Raw genomic sequence first — 20,673 nt, 5'->3', positions numbered from 1 at the left:
TCTAGCCATTTTGAGAGTTTAATCGAACCCACAAATGTAATGCTCCTGATTCTCAACTAGCTCAAAGGAAGGTCAGTTTTATAGCCCCTCTAAACAGCAAAACTGTTTACAGCGGTGCTAACATAATTGCACAAGGATTTTCAAGTGTTTTCTAATCATCCATTAGCCTTCTAACACAGTTAGCAAACACAATGTACCATTAGAACACTGGAGTGATGGTTGCTGGAAATGGGCCTCTATACACCTATGTAGATATTGCATTAAAAATCAGACGTTTGCAGCTAGAATAGTCATTTAGCACATTAACAATGTATAGAGTGTATTTCTGATTAATTTAATGTTATCTTCATTGAAAAAAACTGTGCTTTTCTTGCAAAAATAAGGAAATTTCTGAGTGACCCTAAACTTTTGAACGGTAGTGTATATATATATATATATATATATATATATATATATATATATATATATATATATATATATATACATATCCCAAACATATATATAAATCATAAGACAAAATAAATATATTACATTAGTGATTGATGTGGCATGTCTTCACCTGGGACCGTTTTTACTTATGTTTTTTAAACTGTCTTGTACAATGTTTGTCTAATAATTATAGGTGGGTATTTTGTCCTCTTCTGGGGGACTAATAAAGTTTATTATCAATTTATATCTGAGTTATTGATTATTGATTTGGTTCACTAGAAAATTTTGGTTTTGTGTCTGTATTAAAGGGAGTCTGGTCTGAGCTCTTTAATAAAAGGGGTCTGGGGTCTGTATTAAGGGAGAGGCTGGTCTGAGGTCTATATTACGGGGTGTCTGGGATCTGGATTTAGGGGAATCTGGTTTCAGGTCTATATTAGGGGGTTCTTGTCTTGGGTCTTTTTATCATTCAATGAACAAGCTTAATGTGCTAAAACCATAATACCAATTTAATAAGATAGTTCCATTTGGCAAGTCAGATAGAAGCCAATTCTCCCAAATCACTGCAAACTTGATCCTCGTGACTAACGTGGGAAGATCAAGCGTTTAATGAATCAAAGTGAAGCCATGCTGATAGAGTCACTGTTAAAAAAGGGCTACAGTACAAAATTTGCTGTAGTCTGCCCTATACATTTTATAGACATTTTATTGAACACTCTCATTATTACGGTTATTCTTTATTTATATAGTGCCAACATATTCTGCTGTGCTTTACAGTTGAGAAACCCCAACTTCCAATTGGAATACAGCGTAATAGACATTGTGGTCAGTATTAACCAATGGGGCCTTGCTCATGGTGATGATGAGGACACAGTGGGTGTAAGTGCTAGTTTGGACAGTAGACTAGTCACATGCAAATATTAAGGGCATGATAAATAGTAATAGTAATAGGGGGGCTGTCAAATGGAGTAGAACAGTAGTTGAATTGTAGATGAAAAGGAATACAATTTATAGTATAAATCCATTGCTTAATATTATGGTGAAGGTTAATTAATTCTAAAGGAATGTGTTATCAAGAGAAATGTAAAAGAGCGTACGAGGATAAATCCTCAGAGTAATGAGGAAGAGCAAACCAGAGTACAGGTGAAGCAGGAGAGAAATCCTTGCGATATGAGTGAGGGAATTTTATAAGGGAGGATGATAAATGTAGATCGCTAGTAGAGTAAAGGACATGAGAAGACTTGTAGACCGAGATGAGTCAAGATATGTAGGACAGAGCTAAACTATGGATGGTTTTATGGTTAAGAATCTGTATCTACATCCGTATCGCAATCTTAAAATATTTCCATTACAACAAAACAAGGTTGTACAACCCTTCAATTGGTGCTTGACGGTAGGATTTAATGAACCTCCCAAAAAAAGGAAATGGCACCCAATTTAAAATTAGGAAAATTATGTAATTTAGACGAAGCTTTCTTTGAGTATGTACATCTAACATTTTTAGCAAGCTCTGTACAGCATGGTGACTTAGTGTTTAGCACTGATGCATGCACCGCTGGGGTCCTGGGTTCAAATCTGTATGCTTTCCTTGTGTTTCTTCCGAAACCCAAATATCATAGTGATTTATTGTGATTCTACAAAATTTGCCATAGTGCATGTGTGGTTGATATAAGGAAATTAAATTAGGGACTGATGTGAGTGATAACATTATCTGTACAGTATTTCAGAATATGTTAGTGCTCTACAAGCAACATAAAAAGATAAGGCGTTCTTTTTCAGGAATTGTGCTCTTTTCCAATGTTCCCAACAACTCTCACATCATGAAGCGCCTCCAACCAGTTAATTCTAAATACATTTCTGAAGGATTAATCTAACTCTACTGACAGACGCATACCAATTTCACTTACCTTGAGATATTTTGTAAGCAGATTTATTATATAACAAACATCCCAATTTCACTTAATGAGTTTTCTCAGCAATTTGTACAAAACATGGATTTTCAATAGCACGTAGTAATTAGTTTGTTTTATCTCTTTCAAAACTAATATGTAAAAAGCATTGACATTTCCAGGCCTATATGTTTTGGAATCAATGTTGCCTGAAAAATCTCCGTTACCTCTCCATTGACACTTATTGCATATCATTAAAGTCTGTTTACGTTCTATCAGTAGGCATTTGTCATCTTGTCAGTAATAATAGAACTTGTAGTATCTATCCACTCAAATAAGAAACTGCGCTTAATCGGATTGTATCTAATTACACTAAAGCTGGGTTTCAATAATCCAGTGTTAGGCCAGGATCACGCATGCAGTTTTGACACAGTTTTTGGTGCAGTTTTTCACTCAGTTTTTTTAGTCAAAGCCAGAAGTGGATCCTAAAATAAGTAAAGGTATAAAGAAAAGACGGATGCATCTCCTTTCTTTTGTGTCCACTCCTGGGCTGAAAAAAACAGACAAAGACGGCACCGCAAATGGCATCAAAACTGCGTGTGTTATCTCGACCTAGGAAAAATCTCTGGTAGTAAACAATGTACAGTACAAATAATGGTGTATGGGGTTTTACAAAACCCCATCCAAGAGTAGTAGAAAAATTCTGCATGAAAATTGAAAATCTGCAGCATGCTCATAATGTTGCAAAAAAGCCACAGATTTTTACTGCAGATTTCACTCTTTCAATGTACAGGGTGAAATCTGCAGTGAATCCACAGCACAAATTTCTACTGTCTGAACATAGCCTTACTGGCATCAGAGCTCTTTCTTGTAATGAGCAGTGCATCTGTGTGATCATCACATGACCAAGACAGATATTCAACCTCTTGGACATAAACAATGAAACCCTTCATCCAATGACAGCAAGCAGAGATCTTGAAAACGATAAGAAGTTGATACACCAACTATATTAGCAAAATTCAGAACTGTATATTATATAGTGATAATGCTTTTTACTTGCTGTAACTAGAAAACCCAATTAACTGCTTGGTGCTAAGATTCTCGTGCAATACCCTGAATATGTACAGCGCTGCAATGGCGCAGGCTTAGGAGCTGAGTCTGCAGCATTAGCAGCGGATGGTAGCTATAACATACAGCTGACACCCTGCTGCAACGACCGGTACTGTTTACCCATTAGATACTGCGGTCAATAGCGACTGCAGTATCTAAGTTGTTAGACGCTCCCTCTGTCATCCCATCACCCGCCCAGCAAAGCAATGGCGAGGTGCAAATGGGTTGCTATGCCAGCCAGGGGCCTAAAAAAAAATAAAAATCCAAAGACATTTTTGTCCCAGCATTTTTAAAGCACGGTAAATGCTGTAAAAACAAGCATGGGGATGAAAAATAGAAAAAAAAAGACTTTGTCCTGAAAATGTTAATATTCAACTCTATTTCCAAAGTATAAATATTTTAATAATGCAGATTTAAAGGTAAATTAAAATGAATAATACTGTAAACCACTTATGGGAAACAATTATTTGTTTAGGAAAGCTTGTACTTAATTCTATTGTATAAGAAATGTTATTAGGGAATATGTGATAGAATTGCTTTTGTAATTACAGAATTGTAACAACCCTAGTGATAGCAATAGCTAAGAAACCAGCATTACTATATACATGTAATTATGTGTAATTATTAAGCAGAATTGAAACATCTAATTTGGTTTATTCATTTTGTTCAATTTAACTTTGCTTTTGTATATTACTAAATGCAATGAATAAGAGTAAAGTACAATCTCTGGAATGTAATTAGTTATGTTCTACATGCATTTTAATCAATATTATGTCAGTTGTAACTAGAGTAATAGTTATATACAGTATATGCTGCATGATTAGTAAACGTGCAGGGATACAATCTCTTGAAAACATAATATTATATCATTAATACATAGGAAAATGTCAATAATTAAGCACTGATCTAAATTTCCTGACCATTTTAAGTACTATCTGCTGTGTATTCAAGACTTGTGCTTGTGTCTTAATGCTCCTCTCCTTAGGACATCAGTTACACTATTTATTCAATTACATTTGTGGGAAAGAAAAATAAGAGAACAGTGGAGAATGTCTTGTGTTCCAGACTATTTTTAGCCAATTTTATATTAGCAGGAATTCCCGGCTATCAGGTCCATGGTTAAGGAGGACCCGTCATCTCTTCTGATTTAGTAAATACTTGCATTCCCAATAAAATAGCAGTTCAGGATAATCTTTTCCTAAAACTCTGTGTTGTGCCATTCCTCTGTTATTCCTACTGGAAATGTATGAATAAATTGATAACTGGGTGTTACAACTTCACTTATGATTGGGGTGTGTCCCTATACACTTTAAAACTAAAGTTAAAGAATATGTACACCTTCTAAAGCAATTTTTTTGTTTGTTTTAAATGTGTATCAGTGTGTTTGGTGCAACTTTGTAATTACATTTCGTTAAAAATTATTTTAACTTTTTGAGATACAGCTGCTCTGTATCCTGTATACAGAGCAAATGTATCTTGCGCTGAATCCTGTATCCATCAGGTCAGCGGGACTGATGGGTTCAGTAAAAGCGGGTCCTGCGCGTCTGACTTGCAAAATCTAGCAGTTAACGATCAAGCTGTAACCAGTCAGTCCCACTGACTTGACAGATTCAGGGTTCAGCGCAAGATACATCTGCTCTGTATACAGAATACAAAGCAGCTGTATCTCAAAAGGTAAAAATAATCTTTAATAAAAACTAATTAGAAAATTGCACCAAATACACTGATAGACATTTTTTATTTTTTTAATATTGCTTTCCAAGGTCTACATAGCTTTTAAATCAGTGCTGACAGTCGGACTGTGTGGGGACTTTTGACAAGGTGATTGTTGTCAACTTATTCACACAGCTTCTGAAGAGATAACAGAACAACGCAGATTTCTAAGAAAAGATGATCAAGAATTGTTATTTCATGGGAAATGCAAGGATTTACCAAAACAGAGGCAGCTTACAGGTTCTCTTTTAGGGTATGTGCACACGGTAGCAGGCATTTACGTGTGAAAAGACAGACTGTTTTCAAGAGAAAACAGCTGCCTCGTTTCACACGTAAATGCTCCTCCTCGTATTATGCGAGGCGTCTCTGACAGCCGTAAATCTTGAGCTGCTCTTCATTGAGTTCAATGAAGAACGGCTCAAATTACGTTGCAAAGAAGTGCCCTGCACTTCTTTGCCGAGGCAGTCAATTTACGCGTCGTCGTTTGACAGCTGTCAAACGACGAAGCGTAAATTACTGGTCGTCTGCACAGTACGTCGGCAAACCCATTCAAATGAATGGGCAGATGTTTGCCAACGTATTGTAGCCCTATTTTCAGGCGTAAAACGAGGCATAATACGCCTCGTTTACGCCTGAAAATAGGTCGTGTGAACCTAGCCTTAGACTTCCTGCACACGGGATGGAAATATTGCCGAATTTTCATTCGGAATTTCAGCCCAGAAATTCTGCATTGTTTACAAGATAAATTGACATGCTGCATATTGAGAATTCGCAACGCAGGCCAATTCAAGCAAGTTCTGTCAGTGGATTTTTTTTTTTTGCATCCCCTTTGATGCTACTGTAATACCATGTTGAATTTACACATAGATATTCCACTGCATTTTTGTCCCGTGTGAAGGGATTCTTTTTCTATCTTTCTGCTTAAATTCCATCCCATTTAAATAGGGAGTGCAGTACAAAGCTAAAATATGCTAGAAGTTTCTCGTTCCGCACTCACAATACAATGATTATGAACAATAAATTGCAGTCTTAAATTTTGTCTCTAACACAAAAATCTGGAGAGACTTAAATAAAATGCCAATGGGAAAGAACTCACCTGGAAATCACAATAAAAGAGAAGAAAAAACGAAACTAGAAAAATGACAAAACACTTGCAGTGTCATAATAATTATCCCTAAAAAATGTTCTAAGCTACAGGGACACTTGTTGCCCCTTTTTCGAAGGATGTGTATTTCATTTTGAAGTCTAAAGACAGGATTGCTCAAAGGAGACAGAAATCAATGGCAGTAAGCTAATAAATTATTTCCTGCTTTGTTCTGATAGCAACAACTACATGAAAGAAGACCACATGCCGAGATATAAAATGGCCAAGGGCATGCCATGGTGCGTAAAATGTCAATAGCTAATACTTTATATATATATATATATATATATATATATATATATATATATATACTTTTTGTTCTAAATGATCTCCTTGTGTCAGCGATACTAAAGATCTTCTTACAGTCAGTGTAGAATGCCTCTAGTTAAAATCTTTGATTATTACATTTAGGTGACTTTGCCCAAATGAAAATCAAGTTGTGCATTTGTTCAAAGTACATAATATCCATTAAACAAAAGCCCCAGACGAAAAACTGTGATCGGTTTCTACCTTAGCAGATGTTCTTTACTTTGAATACAACACAATTATTCCCACCGAAGATTTTCAGCCTGGAGGTGAGATACTGTTCACTTGAATTATTTCTATGTTATGAATCTTGCAAGACATATTTAATATATTTTGCAAAGTAATTAAATTTACGTCCTGTTTTTATACCTAAGCAGATTGTTTGGCTTCATTTAAGGAAATTGCGCAGATGCCTGACAAAGGTTAATATTAAGGACATTCTTTTTTCTGTTTGATCTTTAAAAAGTCTCAAATAACAATGCTCATATTATATGCAAAAAATATTTTGGGGATATCCTTTGTTTGCAATCTTTGATATCCTTATTAACTTTATAATTCATATACTACAACTTTCCTCAAAATAATGGCTTTTTTTATAACATATCTTGAAAATACAGTTCTTTTCTACCATCACTCTGTTCATGATCTTTCCCTCACCACCATTTTACCTTGTGACCAGTGGCCTTATAGCAAATATCAAAATGGACCCCATTATGGTACCAGATGCCAATGATAGAATGGCATGATGTCTGTTTTCCATGACCTTTGGGCAAATTCCCCACCCCCTTGTTTACTTACTGTAAGGTTTTTTTAAAGCGGGAAGTCCTACACTGGTTCTCGCCACCCAAGAACAAAGCAGATAAAAGGCAGATGTGGCAGATCTGAGCATGTTGTTCACCTGGAAGCTCGCATTAGAGATCTTGAGGAGCAGAATGCAACACTGAGGAGGATAGACAATCTTGAGCTGAGCTTGCTGCTCACGGAGCATGCAGTTAGTGGGTTAGAACTGGAGGGTGAAGACATGGGTGAGCAGGATCAGGTAAGTAGCTGGGTTAATGTAGTTAGGGGAAGTAGAAAGGGGTCAAAGAAAAGGAAGGCCAATCCGGTTTCTGACATTCCAAGCAAAATTGCCAAGTTGGGTGATGATGCGAGGGTGTCGGTCTCAGAAATGGGAGCCCTAGTGGATACTGATCTCCCTAACAGCCAGGAGAACAGCCCATCTAGTAGTCGGTGGGATGGTAATGCAGGTAAGCCAAGACAATTGATAGTTGTAGGGGATTCTATAATCAGGAAGACGGATAGAATAATTTGTCACCAAGACCGCCTCAACCGAATGGTTTGCTGTCTCCCTGGTGCCAGGGTTCGGCATGTGGTGGAACGGGTGGACAAATTGCTGGGAGGGGCTGGTGATGATCCAGCTGTTGTGGTCCATGTCGGTACAAACGACAGAATAAATGGTAGGTGGAGGAGCCTTTAGAATAATTTTAAAGAACAAGGCTACAAGCTGAAGGGAAGGACCTCCAAGGTTGTATTCTCAGGAATACTGCCTGTGTCATGCGCATCATAGGAAAGACAGCGGGAGCTCAGGGAGTTAAATGCATGGCTTAAGTCTTGGTGTAGAGGAGAAGGCTTTGGGTTCCTAGAGCACTGGGCTGACTTTTCATTGGGGTACAAACTATATTCTGCAGATGATTTGCACCTAAATGGAAGGGGGTCCGCTGTGCTGGGAGAGAGAATTCTAGCTGGGGTGGCGGAGTGTTTAAACTAGGGCTGAGGAGGGAGGCCAATGTACAAAATAAAGGGGTAGTTAGGTTAGAGAGGGGTCAGACTATATTGGTGGGGGGAGAAACAGACTGTGGGGAGAGGACTAGGCAACAAGATAAGGAGATCCTTTCGTTACAAAACAGCAGTGAAAATAAAAAAGCCCAAATGTCAAATAATCACATTTCTGATACTGAAAGTGAAACATTTAAAGGCAAGTTAAAGTGTATGTTCACAAATGCAAGAAGTCTAGCAAGCAAAATGGGGGAGCTGGAGGCCTTGGTACTGGAAGAAAATATAGATATAGTTGGTGTTGCTGAAACATGGCTTGACTCTTCACATGATTGGGCTGTAAATCTACAGTGTTTTACACTGTTTCGGAAAGACAGGGAAAATAGGACAGGTGGTGAATGAGACATTAGAGGGTGAAGATTGTGAGGAGGTTGAAACCTTGTGGGTGGAATTACAAAGGGAGGTAAACACTGAAAAAAATTACTTTTTGTGTAATTTATAGACCCCCCAATATAACTGAAGAGATAGAAGGTCAAATATATAAACAGATGGAGCGGGCTGCACAGGCGGGTACTGTTGTGATAATGGGAGATTTTCATTACCGGGACATTAATTGGTGTCATGGTTCGGCGTCAACTGCAAAGGGGAGAGATTTCCTCAACCTGTTGCAGGAAAATGTTATGGGCCAGTTTGTGGAAGACCCGACTAGAGGTGAAGCTCTGTTCTATCTGGTCATTTCTAATAATGCAGAGCTTGTTGGGAATGTCAATGTTCGTGAAAACCTCGGTAACAGTGATCATAATATAGTTATATTTTACCTATACTGTAACAAACAAACACAGGCTGGGAGGGCAAAAACACTTAATTTTAAGAAGGCCAATTTCCCCAAGATGAGGGCTGCAATTCAGGATATAGTCTGGGAAGAACTAATGTTAAATAATGGGACAAATGATAAATGGGAGATTTTCAAATCTACTTTGGGTAATTATAGTGCAAAATTATAAACAACTAAAATTAAACCCCACATGGCTTACACCTTCTGTAAAAAGGGCAATACGTGACAAAAAAAGGGCATTTAAAAAATACAAATCTGAGGGTACAGCTGTAGCCTTTGTAAAATATAAAGAGCTTAATAAAATCTGTAAAGAGATAATAAAATCAGCAAAAATACAAAATGAAAGGCAGGTGGCCAAGGATAGTAAAACAAATCATAAAAAATTCTTCAAGCATATAAATGCAAAAAAGCCAAGGTCTGAACATGTAGGACCCTTAGATAGTGGTAATGGGGAGTTGGTCACAGGGGATCAAGAGAAGGCAGAGTTACTAAATGGGTTCTTCCGCTCTGTATATACAACAGAAGAAAGAGCATCTGATGTAGCCGGTGCCAGTGCTGTTAATATATCAGTTGATATACTGAATTGGATGAATGTAGATATGGTCCAAGCTAAATAAAATAAAATAAATGTGCACACGGCCCCGGGACCAGATGGGTTACACCCTAGAATTCTTAAAGAGCTTAGTTCATTTATTTCTGTCCCCCTCTTCATAATATTTAGAGAGTCTCTCATGACTGGTATAGTGCCAAGGGACTGGTGCAGGGCAAATGTGGTGCCTATTTTCAAAAAGGGCTCTAGGTCTTCGCCGGGTAATTATAGACCAGTAAGCTTAACATCAATTGTGGGGAAAATGTTTGAGGGGCTATTGAGGGACTATATACAGAATTATGTGACAATAAATAGTATTATAAGTGACAGCCAGCACGGTTTTACTAAGGACAGAAGGTGTCAAACCAACCTGATTTGTTTTTATGAAGAGGTAAGCAGAAGCCTAGACAGAGGGGCCGCTGTGGATATAGTGCTTTTGGACTTTGCAAAGGCATTTGACACTGTCCCCCATAGACGTCTAATGGGTAAATTAAGGACTATAGGTTTAGAAAGTATAGTTTGTAATTGGATTGAGAATTGGCTCAAGGACCGTATCCAGAGAGTTGTGGTCAATGATTCCTACTCTGAATGGTCCCCGGTTATAAGTGGTGTACCCCAGGGTTCAGTGCTGGGACCACTATTATTCAACTTATTTATTAATGATATAGAGGATGGGATTAATAGCACTATTTCTATTTTTGCAGATGACACCAAGCTATGCAATATAGTTCAGAGTATGGAAGATGTTTGTGAATTGCAGGCAGATTTAAACAAACTAAGTGTTTGGGCGTCCACTTGGCAAATGAAGTTTAATGTAGATAAATGTAAAGTTATGCACCTGGGTACGAACAACCTGCATGCATCATATGTCCTAGGGGGGGCTACACTGGGGGAGTCACTTGTTGAGAAGGATCTGGGTGTACTTGTAAATCATAAACTAAATAACAGCATGCAGTCTCAATCAGCTGCTTCAAAGGCCAGCAGGATTTTGTCGTGTATCAAAAGAGGCATGGACTCGCGGGACAGGGATGTAATATTACCACTTTACAAAGCATTAGTGAGGCCTCATCTAGCATATGCAGTTCAGTTCTGGGCTCCAGTACATAGAAGAGATGCCCTGGAGTTGGAAAAAATACAAAGAAGAGCAACGAAGCTAATAAGGGGCATGGAAAATCTAAGTTATGAGGAAAGATTAAAAGAACTAAGCCTATTTAGCCTTGAAAAAAGACGACTAAGGGGGGACATGATTAACTTATATAAATATATGAATGGCACATACAAAATATATGGTGAAATCCTGTTCCATGTAAAACCCCCTCAAAAAACAAGGGGGCACTCCCTCCGTCTGGAAAATGAAAGGTTCAACCTGCAGAGGCGACAAGCCTTCTTAACTGTGAGAACGGTGAATTTATGGAATAGCCTACCGCAGGAGCTGGTCACAGCAGGGACAGTAGATGGCTTTAAAAAAGGCTTACATAATTTCCTAGAACAAAAAAATATGTGTAGAAATTTTTTACTTCCCCTTTCCCATCCCACTTCCCCTTTCCCATCCCTTGGTTGAACTTGATGGATCGGGGTGTCTTTTTTCAACCATACAAACTATGTAACTATGTAAAAACCAATCAGGGCCGGTCCCCCACACTCCAAGGTCCCCCATAGCAGCCGCATGAACTCCCTCTATGGTACGTACGCCTTTGATCTCTACTAATCACCTCCTCATTCTTTCTTCTTTGTATTTTACTAATCCCTGCCATCCAACACTTCAACCCTTTAAATCTTCAAATGTACCCTAACTCACTCAGAATAACGTACAGTGTGCCTAATGAATACTGGCAAAGAAATACACACAATGTTATTAGTGGGTGCTATCTCTTAATTAACTTATGTAGTATAAAGTCTTCAGTGATAATACTTTTCTGACAACCTTTTCAAACTCTTGAAGGGTATAGTATATCGTGTTTACATCTAGATAGAATTTTTTTTAGTAAAAATACTACTTTGCCCCTCCCATGTTCTACTGTACGCTGCAGCTCTGCCTTTCCAGATTAGCTGCTTTACATTAGCACAAACCCTTTACAAGCTCACCAGGAAGTAAATTTCTGTTTTTATGATATCTATTACATCAAGGAAAGAAATTATTAGAAACTACGATCAATAAAATCATCACTGAGAAATATGAAATTGGAAAGTTCTGTTGGGAGGATATTCAAATGTGCAATTCAAAAACCCATATACTACATCCAGTAGCACACTGAATATATCCCTCCCTGACTATAAAATGATTCCCTTAATACTTGGGTTGTCCCAAATTTATAGGAGAATTTTCATAAATTAATGTTATGGTTTAACGCTAGGATATGGCATAACATTATGTTTGCTGCGGGTCTGAACTCTGTTCCCACTTTTCCGCAGAACGAAGTGACGGAGGTCCCTCAGCATTTCTCCTGCATAGTGGCACTCCCAGTTATTCATGTACAGAGAACCTGAACACTGACCGATTAAATCACACAAACCATAACAATTTTTCAATTTAAATAATATTTTAAAAATGTTCCTGTGCTTAGAGGTTGCTGTTACATATTTGTTATGGTGCCCCCTGGTGTTCTTTTTATTTCCTCTCAGAATATCTATTTATTGTGTCTAGTTCTGCTGGACGTGCAAGCCCAGAAGCTCAGTCTAACTAATAGATTTCTCTTCTACACAAGTAATTTCTACTACTGTGCAGGCCAGTCAATAAGAAGTGACTTCTTCTCACCGACACAGCAGACATTAGGTGGACGTTCTGAGGGGCACCATAACAAGAATGTAACAGCAGTACGTAGACACACAGGATTTTTTTTAAAACTATTGCAATTTAAAAAAATTGAGGTTTTGTGTAATATACGTTTTATTTAGTTTTTAAAACAATGACATTTAAATTCTATCTCCGAATATATAACTAAAATGTATAAATGTGTAAAAGAAAACATTTAGGATTGCAAAAAAAACCTGCAATGGCTACTCATAGGCAGACCATTACATTCATATAGAGGAGGTGCTGAGCAACAACATTCAGATACTGCAAGCAGTAAAGTGAGGTCTGCCATTTCTCAGTAAAGCACGCATGAAATGTTAAGTGAATAATGAGCACAAAGACATAGTTCAGCATAAGAAATTAGGAAACCAGGAATATTCCAAATGTCTGATGTCTGTCTAGTAATATATTTTATTGCTTTCTTTGTTTTAGAGAAAAACAAGTATAAGAGTTAACTCAGCATATTTTAAAGTTTCATTTTAGTTTCCTTGTACAAATATCCGCATATTTTCAGTGATACCATATGAAATATTTCTTAACATTGCAAATCAAGTATAACTTGCTTACACGTTGCTGAAGTGTAAACCGATGAATAGTGTCAGCACTATCTATCTATCTATCTATCTATCTATCTATCTATCTATCTATCTATCTATCTATCTATCTATCTATCTATCTATCTATCTATCTATCTATCTATCTATCTATCTCATATCTATCTATCTATCTATCTATCTATCTATCTATCTATCTATCTATCTATCTATCTATCTATCTATCTATCTATCTATCTATCCATCCATCCATCCATCCATCCATCTATCTATCTATCTATCTATCTATCTATCTATCTATCTATCTATCTATCTATCTATCTATCTATCTATCTATCTATCTATCTATCTATCTATCTATCTCATATCTATCTATCTATCTATCTATCTATCTATCTATCTATCTATCTATCTATCTATCTATCTATCTATCTATCTATCTATCTATCTATCTCATATCTATCTATCTATCTATCTATCTATCTATCTATCTATCTATCTATCTATCTATCTATCTATCTATCTATCTATCTATCTATCTATCTATCTATCTATCTATCATCCATCATAGTATCTACCCAGGTTGAAGAAAACACATGTCCATCTAATTTAATCAAAGATCTAGCTTATTTATCAATAATAATGCAAAATAAAATTCCATGGCAATTAAAGCCAGTTGTAGATCTTGGTGGGGGGGGGGGGGGGGGTTGTGGTGTAATTCCTTACCCCTCAGAGGCAGCCTATTAATTTCCCTGGAACAATATTAGGGTTGTAGCTGTGGCGAGATCAGAGGTAGCAGTCGTATCCCATCCCTAAAAGCCCCTCTGCCACATAAGAAGACGCCAGTTTAATAAATGGCGTACGATAAGTTGGGGGGCTGTTTCAAATTTTGCATTGGGGCCCAGGAGCTTTGACTTACTCCTTTGATCAATACATAATTATAAATTTGATGTACTTTGTTCAATTATCCCCCAAAAAATGTCATGATTAAGAAAGCTGTACATAGATGTTGAATCCCTCATGATTCCATTTTGTTCACTATTTTTGAACCATGACCAATAAATGATCTGACTAACGGAAAATATTTCTATTGGTACGAACCCATGATTTTAATACCAAAGCCACAAAGACAGCTCCTCACTTATTATCCAGCAGTAGAGCAGCGGATACTCACGCCATGTAAGCTGCTCGCCTCTATACTGCTTTCAGGAAACAGGGCTGTTGTGCTGTTGACCATATTCACTGTGATTTACTCGCTGACTATTCTTTGCTACCATTTACAAGCCTGGAAGAAGGCTTGTCAATATGTATTGCTTGACATACACACTAAGATAACCCAGGGTGAAATAGTGACACAATTTGCAGTATGTTAAATAGATATTTGAAGAATCACATCCTTTAACATAAGTGCTTTATAGTTATCCAAAAGACTTACGAAATGCAGTGTAGAGCTCTGGAAGAGTCAGATAGCCATCCATATTATAATCATCGAATCGAAGCAGATCTCCCACGTTACAGTCCAAAAAATGCTCATCCAGTTCTTCATTCTTTGTGTACTATGGAACATAATATAGGTAAAGTACTGTGAATAAAATAGACGTTTAAAACATAACAGTTATGATTATTCTGTTGATAAAAGGCAATACTAAAGAACGCAAATAGGGGACACACCAGATGAAGGAACAGTACCCTTCTTAGCTCAATATTTGGGCATGGACATTTGTACTAGATTTATGGAGGGTTTCCAGGCTCTATTAAAGTGGACCTGTCACATATTTATGCTGCTCTGTCTGAGCATAAAGAAATGACAGACACGCTGATATCAACGGTCAGTCACTTATTTTGTAATGTCCCGTATTTTCTGAGTTTTTAGTATTTATACTTGCGGACCATAGTATATTCATACTTCCCTGCCCTCTAACTGCTGGCTGACACATTATTTCCATTTCATATTAATAGGAACAAAAGTGTCCAGCATCGGACTTGGGTTCCTTGGGCCAACCAGAGAAGATGATTCTGAGGGCCTACCATTTATCTATATAGAACATGTACATGTCCACTTTTAAGTTTATCACAGTGCTTGTTGTTACCATTGCACACACAGGACATCAATAAGCTTTAATTGGTAACTTGTGAATCATCCCACATGAAATAGACCCTAGTGGCCATTATTATGTCAGAGCCTTTGCCCACCGGAGGATCCTCTAGCTCTCTGGTGGGCCATTCCGATTTTGAAAGTGTCAATCTGTGGCTGAAAGGCAGGGAAAGAACATTACTTAATAAGTGACAGCAAACTGACATCAGCATGTCTTTCACTTTTTTATGCTGCCATCTGACAGGGCAGCATAAATATCTGACCTATCCACTTCGGCATCAGTAGTTTAGTAAACTTTATTATTAAGTTAAATAATGAATACATTCTGCGAAATGTCACTTCCCTTATGCATCAGGATGGATCAGAATGTTTTTTTCTATTATGCTTAGTCGGTAATAGCCCTTTTACACAGGCAAATGCTCGGGCAAATGAGCATTCATGTGAATATAAATATTATCGTTGTCGGCAGCACATCTCCATGTGTAAACAGGGAGATGTGCTGCCAACATTATTGAAATATATAGGGATGAACGATTGTCGTAACGATTGCTTGTCCCCATACATTACTGATCATACTTCCTTGTGAAAGGAGCAAATGAGCACCGATCAACGAGCTCTCTAATTGATCGGCGCTCGTTTGGACGACCCATATCGGGTCATGTAATAAGACCCTAAGCCTGCTGAGTTGCTATTTTTCTATGACTTGTTAAGAGAGCCAAGGGGTTAAGGGGTTTGGAGGTTAATGATAACAAGTTTAAAAAAAAAATGGTTGTCAGTTTAACCCCTTCCCGACATTTGACGTATCCATACGATGCGGGTGTCGGCTGTTTGTTACAGCCGACACTTCAGAGTAACGCGCGATCCCGCTAGTTTAACTCGTTAAATGCTACGGTCAATAGCGACCGCAGCATTTAAATCGTTAGAAAGAGCGGGACGACCCCCTCTAACAGCTCATCACGCCCCCCGCAACGCAATCGCGGGGGGGGGGCAATGGTTGCTATGGCTCCCTAATGAAGGCCCCCAAGTGCGCCATCTTTGTGCACCTATTAAGCCCTGCCTCCGGCAGGGCTTAATAGATGCCTGTCAGAATCGCGATATACTGCAATACATCAGTATTGCAGTATATCGTGCAAGTGATCTAACGATGGCAGGTTGAAGTCCCCTAGGGGGACTAATAAAAGAATAAAACAAATTTAAATGTTCGAAAAGCCCCCCTTTTCCCATTTTCCCCCTAGAGCATAGTAAAAAAAAAAAAAAATAAACATAATTGGTATCGGCGCGTCCGTAAAAGTCTGAACTATCACAATATCTTATTATTTAACCCGCACGGTGAACGCCATAAAAAAAATAATTGTAAACTCCAGAATCTCTATTTTTTTGGTCACCTAATTTCCCACAAAAAATGAAATAAAAAGTGATCAAACCTGTACACTAAAATGGTATTATTAAAAACTACAACATACCCCGCAAAAAATAAGCCTCCATACCACTTAATCGACGGAAAAATAAAAAAGTTATGGCTCTCGGAATTTGGAGACACAAAATAAATTGTATTTTTTACACTTAGGTTTTTATTTAAAGTAAAAAGTAGTAAAATATAGAAAAAAAGTATATATATTTGGTATCACCGTAATTGTATTGACCCACAGAATAAAGTTATATGTTGTTTTAATTGCACAGTGAATTCTGTAAAAACGGCGTGCAAAAAACCATGGAGGAATCGCTGTTTTTTTTATTTTCTACCCCACAAATAATTTTTTTCTCGTTTCCTAGTAGATTATATGGCAAAATAAATGGTGCTATGAAAAACTACAACTCGTCCCGCAAAAATCAAGCCCTCATAGGACTATATCGACGGAAAAATAAAGACGTTATGGCTTTTGGAAGGTGGGGAGGAAAAAACGAAAATGAAAATCTAAAAAAGGGCTGCGCCGAAAAGGGGTTAAACCCTATTTGCTATTGATAGGACAAACTTGGTTGAATACTGAATTCGAATACAATTTTCCTCATAGTGCTGCCTTATTTTTGTCTTGGAAATGTAAGTAAAATTTAAAGATAGCAGTTACGCTGTAGCTTTGTAGCCTTCTAGCTGCTACAGTAGTGATTGGGAGTTTAGAAAATTCCATTCACACAGTAGAGTTTAAAACCACGGTTTTCAGGGCATGCTGTGTTTTTTTAAAACCAAAGCGTGCCTTATTGGTGGCAGTTATGATGTGGTTTTATCGTGGTTTTATCACAGGTTTGCATTATTCTTAGAACTGTCCCTATCAATAAGCTGTGATCTCGGAATATACAACAAAGACCAGTACATTTTTGCAACAGTTTTCGCACTTCGATATTTGTGTGGTTTCTGCAGCAACCTTCTTCCATAGTGTGTAAGTCTAAAACTTTATGCCAAGTTCACATGAGTGTTATATGGGCATATTTATTTATCCATTTTACAGCTACAAATCCTGAACTGACCTATGATGGATCAATACTGTATGATGCCTTTAGTTTGGGTCATGAGCAGAAATACGCCTGTATTATGCTCATGTGAAGCTGGCCTAAGGGGAACTTGTTTGGGTAAATAATTATTGAGTCGAACAGTCATTTAATCAATAATTCCCTCAATTACATTTATTATTAGAACTGACATTATTGTATCCATATTTATGCATCGTGCTGTACTTATTTGATATTCTTCCTGAACACTGTGTAATACTTATTTTTTATTTTGATTTTGTTGGCCCTGGATCCAAGTCTTTTTCATCTACCTTCTGTACATATGTATGGGTCATTAGGTTGGGGCATACCCCCTTGGGATAATCCCAGTATCATAGATAACCCTTTCAGTTTATCATTTTTTGTTGTTGTTTTTTTTAGCACACATTAACCCCTTAAGGACCAGCCTATTTTGGACCTTAATGACCAAGCTATTTTTTACGTTTTTCAATCGTCACATTCCAAGAGCTATAACTCTTTTATTTTTGTGTCGACATAGCTGTATAAGGTCTTGTTTTTTGCGGGACAAGTTGTATTTTTTAATAGCACCATTTTGAGGTACATATTATTTATTGATTAACTTTTATTAACTTTTTTTGGGGGGGGAATAGAAAAAGATCTGAAATTTCGCCACTCTTTTTTGCGTCCTAAATCTACGCCGTTTACCGTGTAGTATAAATAACACAATAACTTTATTCAGCGGGTTGTTACGATTGCAACGATACCAAATTTGTATAGGTTTTGTATGTTTTACTACTTTTACACAGTAAAAACGTTTTTTTTTCAAAGTTATTTGTTTTTGTGTCTCCATATTTGAAGAGCCGTAACGTTTTTATTTTTTCGCCGATGCGGTTGTATGAGGGCTTTTTTTTGCGGGAAGACTTGTAGTTTTTATTGGTACCATTTTGGAGTAGATGCGACTTTTTGATCACTTTTTAATCACATTTTTTTTAAGTCAGGATTCACAGAAAACAGCAATTTTTCTGCCGTTTTTTATTTAATTTTTTACGGCGTTCACCGTGCGGGTTAAGTAATGTAATAGCTTTATAGTCGGGGTCGTTACGGACGCGGCGATACCAGATATGTGTAACTTTTTTACTTTATTTTGGTTTTTTAATAGTAAAGCAGTTTGTAAGGGGAAAAGTGGGTTTTTCATTTTTTTTCACATTTTTTTTGAATTAACTTTATTAAACTTTTTTTTTTACTTTTTTACTAGTCCCACTAGGGGACTTTAATATGTGATTCTGTGATCGTTATTATAATACACTGCAATACTTTTGTATTGCAGTGTATTATGCCTGTCCGCCGGGTGTCGGAGGGAGAGAGAGGGAGCTCCCTCCCTCTCTCCAAAACCACTCAGATGCGATGCTCGCTATTGAGCACCGCATCTGAGGGGTTAAACAGGTGAGATCGATACTAATATCGATCTCACCCGGCAGAGCAGGGACGCTCCCAGCCACCTCTGGCAGCTGAGAGCAGGGTGATCTGACAGCTCCCTGCTCTGTTTACTTATTCCGATGCCGCGACGTAAAAAGTCTATGGCATCGGAATAAGGCCCGTTAGTGACCGATGTAAAAACACGATGGGCCGGTCACTAACGGGTTAAGGCCCCATGCACTCGTCCATAGTTTTATCCACAATTACGGATCCGTAATTGCGGATAACATACTAACACATTAATTTCTATTGGCCACGTACACCTTCCTGTATTTTTACGGGCGTGTGTCCCGGGCGAAGAAACCAGGCACAAAAAATAGGACATGTCCTATTTTTTGCATTTATGGACCATGCTCCTATACTTATTACTGTGAGCATGGTCCACAAACGTGGATGACACTCCGCAGCCCATCCGTACAGTATTTACTGACCAAAAACGTGTGCATGGAGCCTAAAATAGTTTTGTAACATTGAAAAACATTAAAACTCTGCTTCAAAGGCTGATAAAATATTTTCAGAAGTAGAGATAAATACTGACTTTCCTTCAGATACAAGTAGAAGTTTGTGAGTTAAAGGTCTAAACTACTCTGTAATCCATAGGGCTATCAAAATGTATCCAGAGTCACTGGGGCTGTAAAACATTGTTTTGTAAAAGTCTCACTGGAATAAAATGCTATTCAGTTGAAAGTGTTTCTCAGGTGCATGTCATGAAACCTTTATCAAGATATAAAACTAGAAACAGCATGTTAAACACAAGTCTGGATGTAGAAAAGTGGCAATTATCCCGGCACCCACTGCCATGTCTCATTGCTACATTCTAAACACTGTTTAGATCAGAAAGCCAGTCATATTTCTTGAATACTTGATTTTAGAGCTAAACATACAATCATTCAGATTTACTGATCTTTGTAAAGGCAGATGTAACAGGGGTGGGAGGACCACAGTGGTTCATAAAAAAAACTGTTAAATGTGTTTCGTAAAAATAAACCTTTCTTTTCCTGCAGTTTTCATAGTATCATAGTTTGTAAGGTCGAAAAAAAAGTCATATGTCCATCCAGTTCAGCCTATCATTCTGCAATGTTGATAGAGAGTAAGGCAAAACCCCCATGAGGCAAAAGCCAATTTCATAATTCTAGGGAAAAAAAACCTTCCTGACTCAAATATCAGAATAAATCCCTGGATCAACAACCCATCTACAGTAATCTAGTAACCATAACTTGTAATATTATTACACTCAAGAAACACATCCAGTTCTCTTTTGAACTCTTTTAGTGAATTCACTATCACAACTTCCTCTGGCAGAAAGCTCCATAGTCTTACTGCTCTTACAGTAAAGAATCCCTTTCTATGTTGGTGTAGAAACCTTCTTTCCTCTAGACATAGAAGATGCTCCTTGTTATATTTACAGTCCTGGGTATAAATAGATCATGAGAGAGATTTCTGTATTCACCTTTGATATTTGTAAACATAGTTATTAGCTCAGTTGTCTTTTTTTTAACCCCTTAATGACCGGTCTATTTTGGA

At 37.5% G+C, this 20,673-nt stretch overlaps 1 protein-coding gene across 2 annotated transcripts in view; it reads right to left on the bottom strand.

Moving 5' to 3' along the window:
- The window catches only part of FSTL4 (follistatin like 4), a 917,181-nt gene that overhangs the window by 279,047 nt on the left and 617,461 nt on the right, over window positions 1-20,673 (bottom strand). For both annotated transcript variants that reach the window (XM_075859960.1, XM_075859961.1), the window contains exon 6: window positions 14,569-14,689. In XM_075859960.1, coding sequence (XP_075716075.1) covers window positions 14,569-14,689 — 121 coding nt within the window. The remainder of the gene's footprint in view (window positions 1-14,568; window positions 14,690-20,673) is intronic.

This window comes from Rhinoderma darwinii, chromosome 3, assembly GCF_050947455.1.
Source record: "Rhinoderma darwinii isolate aRhiDar2 chromosome 3, aRhiDar2.hap1, whole genome shotgun sequence".
Classification (NCBI taxonomy): Eukaryota; Metazoa; Chordata; class Amphibia; order Anura; family Rhinodermatidae; genus Rhinoderma; species Rhinoderma darwinii.
The sequence above is the reverse complement of the archived record's forward strand: the minus strand, read 5'-3'. Positions and strand labels throughout refer to the sequence as shown.